Here is an 8,492-nt window from a genome sequence, read left to right on the forward strand (position 1 = left end):
GGAATGGGCTTTCAACAAAAGAGATAAAAGGATAAAAACAATTTGCAGTCAGCCCGGAAAGTTTTGAAATCATTCTGTAGTACACAATAGCATTTGTGTGCCATAGATGCCACTGTAGGCATCTCTTGGTTTTTGTGACTAAAATATAGAGAAATTTTATCACCTTTGTCTTTTGATAGATGAGCTGCTTTTGTTCATGCTTTAAAAAAATAGTTAGCCTTTTAGGAAAAAAAAGTAAATTTGTTTTCCTAAAACCATATCATAAAGTCTAAAGTCTACATAACCTTCACTTGTGACCCTAAAATTTTTTTCTCTAGAATATCTTAAAAATACATAAAATGCTACATTTTAAAAGTATTTTAATAATTTTTTAATAATATTTTAATAATTTTAATAAAGTAAGAATTCTGCTTGAAGTTTTGAAAACAATTTTAACACCTGGCTTATAGAATAAAACTTAAACATGGAACTACATTACATATACATGTATTTTAAATATATTCTATATATCTAAATAAAATATGTTATACTCTTATTTCTTAGTGGGTATCTAGCAATAGATTGGTTCAGATATAATTTTGCCCTTTTCAGTAGAATTTGTATATGTAAGCTATGTAACAAGCTTTTTCCAAAGGTCAAAGAATCCTAGCACTTGGGGGGTAGAGGCAGTAGGTCAGAAGTTTAAAGTCCTCGGTTACACAGTGAACTGTCAGCCTGGGCTCTTTAGCCCAGACTCACAATCACAACAAAATGTCAAATGTTTATTCTATCTTTTCTTATAATTAAGAAATACAATGTTTTAATATCGCTGGCGGGTGGCTTTTTTTCTCATCACCTGTTTGATTACTTATTGAAGACTGTTCTACTGTTTATCTCCCCAGGCTCATGCGCCCTGGGCCTCAGCTCCCAGGTTTGGGATTTAGATCAAAGACATTTTCTAAAGTTATGAAACTGACTTAGTATATTTTAAAATTTGATTTCTAGAGCATGCAGTCAAAATTCAAAATTAATATGGTTACTATGATTAGAACATGTCAGGAAAAGAGATCTCCTGACCTATTATCTGTATATCGTGATGCTTGCATCATTAAACTAAAAGGAAAAACCCGACTTCTTGTAATAATTGGAGACTTAGTGAAATTATTTTTTCTCAAAAATCTCAAGCAGTATGCAGATTATTATTCCTTATCCTAAAAGCTTGGGGCCAGAAGTGTTTCAAATTGTGAGTGAATATATATCATCATTTACTTATTCCTAGTCTGAAAATCTGAAATAAAAATGTTTCAAAATCTGAATTTAAGAATCAAGTTTTGAATTTTGAAGCATTTTTTTTTAATTTTAGGATTAGCAGTGTCCAAACTCATTTTTTTAACTTCGCTCAAAAGGTCATTATTGAATGAATGAAGGAAGGAATGAATATATATATTATTATTATATTTGGTTCAGAACCTGTTACTACGTTTATGTAGGGTACACATAGGAAATTTACATCCTTTTTTTAAAACCTCTGCCCATAAAATAGGCTTTATTTTCCAAATCTTTGTTAAATTATAAGAATTTTACCATAAATTTAGCAATCATATTTATGGTAAAAGTAAACAAACAAAAACATTGCAAATGTTTTCCTAAGTTTAATTCCAGAAGATCATTGCTTTGCAAAGGTGACTGATTGACAGCTACTATATTTGAATGACCCATTCTTTGCCACATTTTTTTCCCCAAAGAGATGGAGTTTTTACTAAAGGTTATAGTTGATATTATTGCTATTTCCTGGGGGGCGGGGGGGGGGCGAGGTGTTTTGTTGGGAAAGGAATGCTTAAATTCACAAAAGTTAACACATTTCAAGAAATAAATTTTGTTATTGCTTCTTCTTAAAATATCTTTCCTTTGGAGCTATCTTAGAAAAGGAGTAGGGGTCTGGATATAAATATGTAAATAAATGAATTATGCAATTCACTCATGGTTATTTACATTTGGGTTTGTTTGATTGGTTGATTGGGTGGTTGGTTGGTTGCTAGGTTTTTCAAAACAGGGTCTCTCTCTATAACCCTGGTTGTCCTGGATTCACTTTCTGCACCAGGCTGGCCTTGAATTCAGATCTGCCTGCTTCTGCCTCCCCAGTGCTGGGACTAAAAGCATGCCTACTTTTGACTCTATTAAGTGCAGTCATTGATTAAATATTTCTTCATCCTTGAAGAACTTATCTGAAACTATTGGGTAAATGCTACTATAGCTAAATTGTTGGAGATTGTTTGAAGGAGTGAATATTTTCTGTAGTATTTATCTTTTTGAACTAAAAGGCATTTTTTCTGTGCTGGGGATTAAGTACTCCGGGTTTGCTAGCCAAGCAGTGTACCACTGAGCTGCAGCCCCCAACATAAAAGGAACTTTTTAAAAAAAGTTCCTCTACTCTTAAATAATTTGCTTAAATCATGGATATTTTAATTATGTTAACATTTGTAATTATTTTCATCAAATTCACTTAAAATAATTTACATGAAGCTAGAGAAATGGTTCAGTAATTAAGAGCATGCTCTGCTCTTGTAGGAACCCAAATTCAGTCTCTGGCACCCACAGCAGGAGGCTGATAACCACCTGTAATTCCAGCCTCAGGGGTTCTAGCACCCTCTTCTGGCCCCCACAGGCACTGAATTCACATGTAAAAATACATATGCATGCATTATTAAAATAAATTTAAAAATCATTACTATGATTTATAAACAAGCATTTCTACATTCTTTACATAAAATATCCACTCTTAAAATCATTGTTTTATTTCCACAAAACCTATTCAATTACTATGTATCTTCAAAATCTAACAAAATGAAAATATTGTGTTTGGCAGAAGAGCTGAGAATTTAAAACTTTTTCTACTCTAACCATTTTAAGATCAGTTGTAATACATGATATTATTTGAGTGCATACATGCACTGCCTGTCACAAGGCCAGATGATTTTTTTCCCCTGATATTGGAAAAGAAATTAGAACTTAAGGGAATGCTTAAATCTTCCCAAGTTTGGAAGACTGCTGAAATTGTAGGCAGCCTTGAGGTAAGGGAGTTTGCAGACAGTTCCTTGGCTATTTCTGTAAAGTACAGTTTGAGGATTGACAATGATGAGTGAGATGGTAGAGGAAAGAAGGGTTTAACAGACAAAATGTGCACACCTTCCTTGGTCCTGAGTGTGGGATAAACGCATTTGAAGTGGCTTTGTTTTGTTTTTAAGTCGATCAGTGGTGCTGGTTTACAGGGTCACCTGAGTCGATGTTACTCTTTGCCCCACATTTTTCTGTGCATTACCTTTCCATTGTAAGGTGTTTAAGGCAGAAGGAAGGTAGTTCTTTCTATTGTCACAAAACATGAATTTAACACACACACACACACACACAGATGGGGGCAAAATCTGACTCTTCCTTCAGAAACATACCACCTACCATAGCCAGCGTGAGAGAGCTCAGACAGTAGCGACACTTGCCCCTAAAGCCTGGTAACCTAGTGCAAACGCTGGGGTGCGCATGGTGGGGCAGCGTCCACAGGTCATACCCCCATTTCCACATGACTCCTGCCCCCCCACAATAAATATTCATAATTTTAAGAATCAATTCCAACTAAACCCTGCACTTGAACTTGCATTTTAATAGATGTAGCTAATATAACAGAATTGATGATAGCCCTGGAATGTTTCAGATACCTTGCTCCAGAGTCTTAAGTTTCTGGCTTAATCTGTAATCCACCCCTTGTATTAGTTTTCCTGGCTCCTCTAGTGTTTGTGTTTTTTCTTTCTTCTAAAGGACACAAAAATTTATGATCCTAAAGCAGTGTCCCCAAGTTGTAAATATAAGTAATAGTGTTTGATCAGGTTAGTTGTGTCATGAGTGATTGTTATATACAGGGTACTGATATGCTGGTTCTAATATGGAGACCCCCTGTAATACACTTACTAGGCAAGTGCCATATTTCTTCCTTTGCCAGAAACACCCATTGTCTCTGTGGAGGGAGAAAGAAGGCAGGGTGGGGTGGCAGGAGACTGGGCAGTAGGAAAGGAACAGAATATTGAGTCATAGGCGGGTGCATGAGACTTAGATAGGAATGTCCCTAGTTTTCTGAAGCAGAACAAAAAATCTATAGTAGTTCAAAGCCTCGTTATTATTTATTATCTCCTCTCTTGAAAAGCTTGAATTTTATAGGACTATAAGACAGTAATGTAGGGATTAGGCAAGGAGAAGGAAAGTTTGGGATGTCCTACAAAATTCTGGACTTTAAGTAGAGTTGTTTCATTTAGATGATTAAACCGCTGCTTAGTGTGACTTGAGATCCAAATAATAAGTTCCACTTTTCTTTTTAGAGCTGCAGTTGTACAAGAGGGAATATAGTTATGTAAACAAAGTGAGATCTTGAGAGTTTTAAAGAAATGGGCCCCATCCAGACATTTTAGATTTGTTTTCCCAATTTTATTGGAGTTTTATATTACAAAGAGAAACATATCCTATTTTGTTTTAAAATATAGGCAAATAACTGCTTTAAATAGTGTAAATAGACCTGCTTTAAATGTTTTCATTGTAAAACCACATTACCTGTCAAAGCCTTGCAAGCTTTTGTAACCTTGTTCTTATAATTATTTCAGTGTATCTTAATTCATCTTACCTTTCAACAAATTTTGAAACCAGAAAAGCAAAGGAATGGATATAAAATAGAAGAGACTCTTTGGTGACCTCAAACATTTAATTTGCCTTCCATTTTAAATAATGAATACTATGCTTGCAAGATTAAATGCATATTATAAATTCACTCAGTTGAATCCCTCACCTTATTTTAGTGAATCACATGTTTAGTGGATCACAGTCTTATAGCAATGTATTATTTACTGAAAAGTAAGCTTTACATATTACAGTTGGGGGTATACTTCTAAAGCTGTACCAGTTTAGGTATACATGACTGGTTGTTTTTTTTTTTTTTTTTTTTAATTTTTCTTTTATTTGTAAATGCCACTTCAGTTGCCCTCAGTTTTCACTAGCAGGCTATATCCCAAAGTTCAGAGTTGGAATTTTTCTGCATAGAACTCTTCTCCTTTTTCATTCTGAACTGCACTGATTTCAAATATAATTTACAAATATCTCTGTTATGCATGCTGTATACTCTCTAACTATGAAGGTAGGAAGGAAGGTGGGAAGGAAGGGAGGAAGAAAGGAAGGAAGGAAGGAAGGAAGGAAGGAAGGAAGGAAGGAAGGAAGGAAGGAAGGAAGGAAGGAAGGAAGGAAGGAAAAGAAAGAAAAGAGAGAGAGAGAGAAAGAGAAAGAAAATGAAGAGGAAAGAAAGAAGAAAACAGAGAGAGAGAACAATTCCATAAGATAGCCTCATTCACTGTTGCCAGACCTTAGATGCGTTCACAGAGCTTTACTGAACTTAGAAAACAAACTAATAACGTTGGGTTTTTGTATTAGAAGTGAGTCTAGTCTTTTAAGACTTGTTATATTGCTCATAATGAGAAGAGAGAGAAATTTTCATTACATTAGTATTAACTATAAGGAATAGAGAATATTTGAAAATATGAATAAGTACTTGATTGTTCTATTTTCTTAGTTGAATGTGTATATATTTTAATTGTCTTTTCTCTCTACCCATTAAAGATTCCAGTGCTGAATATTCAAATGAAACTTTTTCCTGCACTTTGTACTGTGGCAGGGACCATATTTTCCTGTACAAATTACTTCCGTGTAATCTTCACAGGTGGTGTTGGCAAAAATGGATCAACCATAGCAGTGAGTATACCTTAAGATTTCCAGAGATTTCTAAACCAAGACTGTGCCTTACCATTACTTTGTTTTTCATTTAAAATATAGGTAATCATTCATCAACTTAGGATTTCTATTAAGCCTTTAAAATATATATATTAATGCATACTTTTATATGCTGATAAATGTACATGTTTTGTGTATCTGGGCACAACACATATGAACTTAAAAAGTACAGCATGCTATGTAAAAATGAGTGACACTTGCCAAGCGCAGCCCTGTGTGTGCCTTAATGCTTCACTGCAGGGCTCTTCCACTCTACAGTTGGCTAGCAGCCACTGGGAGGTTTCAGGAAATTGGGGTAAAAGTGTTTTGTGGTAGATGCATGTAGTGTCTGACAGCAGTAATGCTCTTAACTCTGCTCTGTACAGGGAACAAGTGTCCTTTCTCCTTTTCTGCATATTGGATCAGTGATCACGTTAGCTGTTATGATCTACAAGAAGTCAGCAGTTCAGCTTTTTGAAAAGCATCCATGTCTTTATATACTGACATTTGGTTTTGTATCGGCTAAAATCACTAATAAGCTTGTGGTAAGCACCTCAGTTTTTACTTTTTTAATACTGATCTTATTTTGGTTTTGTGGACCTGGATTTAATTCTGTGGCTTCCTATGTAGTCCAAGAGTTTGCAATAAAAATCTCTTCCTATCAGTGCAGGAGCTATTTTCACTCTCCTGACACTCCATACTGTTCAAGCTCTATGTTTTTCAGTCTCCCATCAAGTCTTTAATTTGGTCATTCAGTTTATGTACATTCTTTGCTCTCCTTGTGGACACACATTTGTACAGAAGTGTTTTCCACCAGCATAGGTTGCATGGTTATTCTCTTTCTCATACAATTTTAACATTATTATGGTTTTAGTTTTACAAACTTAACAGCTATTCCTAAATCATTCTTGAAACTTGGCATTTACACGTAATAGCATAATACTGATTTTCTATGTTGCTGGTTTTTTCTTCTTCTCTCAGGTTGCACACATGACGAAAAGTGAAATGCATTTGCATGACACAGCATTCATAGGTCCAGCACTTTTGTTTCTGGACCAGTATTTTAACAGCTTCATTGATGAATATATAGTACTTTGGATTGCCCTGGTATGTATTGTACTGTCTTATTTTGTCATTTGTAAGCTACCTGGTTTTTTTGTTTGAGTGGGCCAGTCCTAAGAAATCATAGAATGATAATGATGACTAGGAATGCCAGAAACCACATTTGTAATGTGTTCAGAGTTCTTTATGATGTCAATGTTCGTCAGCATGTACGTTATTCTTACTAATCGTACCTACATTAAGACTTAAAAATTCCAAATTTCTGGTTGTATGTAAAACAAGTTCAGACTATGATCAGCCATAGTAACTCACTTATAATTGTCTGTGCCTGCTTTCATGCTACACTCGTGAAGCTGAGCAACTGTGATTGAGAATGCACCTCAGAAAGCTTGAAATTCTGTGCTGAGTTTATAACTTAATAGTCAAGTGCTTGCCTAGCATGAATGAAACCTTGTGTTTGATCCCCAGCACCGTATTAAAAAGTCAGGCATGATGGCAGTGCATGAGAGCCCAGCACTTGGGAAGTGGAGGACAGGGAGGAGGTCAGGAGTTGAAGATCTTCCTTAACTACTGACTTTGAGGCTAGCCTAGGCTATAGCAGCCTCTGTCTCAAAGACTAAAATAAATAATAAAAAGCTTGACATAGTACTGTCTAAGGAAGGATTTGTTAATCCTTAGTTAATAAAGGAGACACCAGGAGGCAATTGATTTATTCAACTGTATGAAATTAAATGATGACTTTGGAGAGAAGAAAGTCAGAAACCACCTTCTGTCCTTCTGGGAAGCTTAGGGTGACCTGTGCACATGTTGAAAATAACGAAAATCTCTTCTCTTTGCAGGTCTTCTCTTTCTTTGATTTGATTCGTTACTGTGTCAGTGTTTGCAATCAGATTGCATCTCACTTGCATATACATGTCTTCAGAATTAAAGCCTCTACAGCTCACTCTAATCATCACTAAGGATGTGTCTGGGTTCTACTAAGCTCATGGTTCCTGCAAGAAGGAATTTGAACATATTAAGGAGAATGGGGGTGGATAAGAACAAATATAATTTATAATAATCAATGTCATATAACTTTCATTCTTTGTCACTGGTAACACTCCCTAACTGTCCTGTTTAGAACGGGAATTTCAAGTCTCATCCTGTAAACTGAATATGTTGTCAAACAGGGTTTGGCTCCAGAAAGCATGCAGGGAAAATACCGTGTGTTTGTGATTATTTAGAATATCACTATCATAGGAGCACATCCCCAGTGGTGGTGAATCTAATGTAAAATTTTTGCAGGCCAAAAGATGGTTGCTTTATGATTTTAACAAATCATCATCTTTTAGTAACACCTTGTTTGTGGTCTTCTCAGATGTTCTTTTTAAGGAGCTCAGCTTGTGGCACATTCATCTTACTAGCTTGTGAGATGAGAGCAGTGATACGGACCTTGCATTTGGATGGAAGGTTTTGTCTGTGCATTGTTGAGGAAGTGATTTTATTATCGATCAAGAAATGGTGTTTCTCACGGGCTTGGGAAATCTCGCTAGCATGCAGATAATGTGGTAACTTTGTCAATCCATTTTATTTTTTTAAATAAATATATGATCTCAGAAACAGCTTTTTTCTCAACTTTATTTAGGGGAAATGTAAAATAAGTTTTCAATGTTTTT

General features: G+C 35.4%; 1 protein-coding gene across 4 annotated transcripts in view; it reads left to right on the forward strand.

The window, feature by feature from the left end:
- Cept1 (choline/ethanolamine phosphotransferase 1) overlaps nucleotides 1-8,438 on the forward strand; it is a 44,953-nt gene extending 36,515 nt beyond the window's left edge. For all 4 annotated transcript variants that reach the window (XM_052179521.1, XM_052179518.1, XM_052179519.1 and 1 more), the window contains exons 6-9: nucleotides 5,626-5,757; nucleotides 6,162-6,320; nucleotides 6,757-6,882; nucleotides 7,677-8,438. In XM_052179521.1, the coding sequence (XP_052035481.1) occupies nucleotides 5,626-5,757; nucleotides 6,162-6,320; nucleotides 6,757-6,882; nucleotides 7,677-7,796 (537 nt within the window). In that variant the 3' untranslated portion in view covers nucleotides 7,797-8,438. The remainder of the gene's footprint in view (nucleotides 1-5,625; nucleotides 5,758-6,161; nucleotides 6,321-6,756; nucleotides 6,883-7,676) is intronic.
- The last annotated feature ends 54 nt before the right edge of the window (nucleotides 8,439-8,492 follow it).

This window comes from Apodemus sylvaticus, chromosome 4 (genome assembly GCF_947179515.1).
Source record: "Apodemus sylvaticus chromosome 4, mApoSyl1.1, whole genome shotgun sequence".
Classification (NCBI taxonomy): domain Eukaryota; kingdom Metazoa; phylum Chordata; class Mammalia; order Rodentia; family Muridae; genus Apodemus; species Apodemus sylvaticus.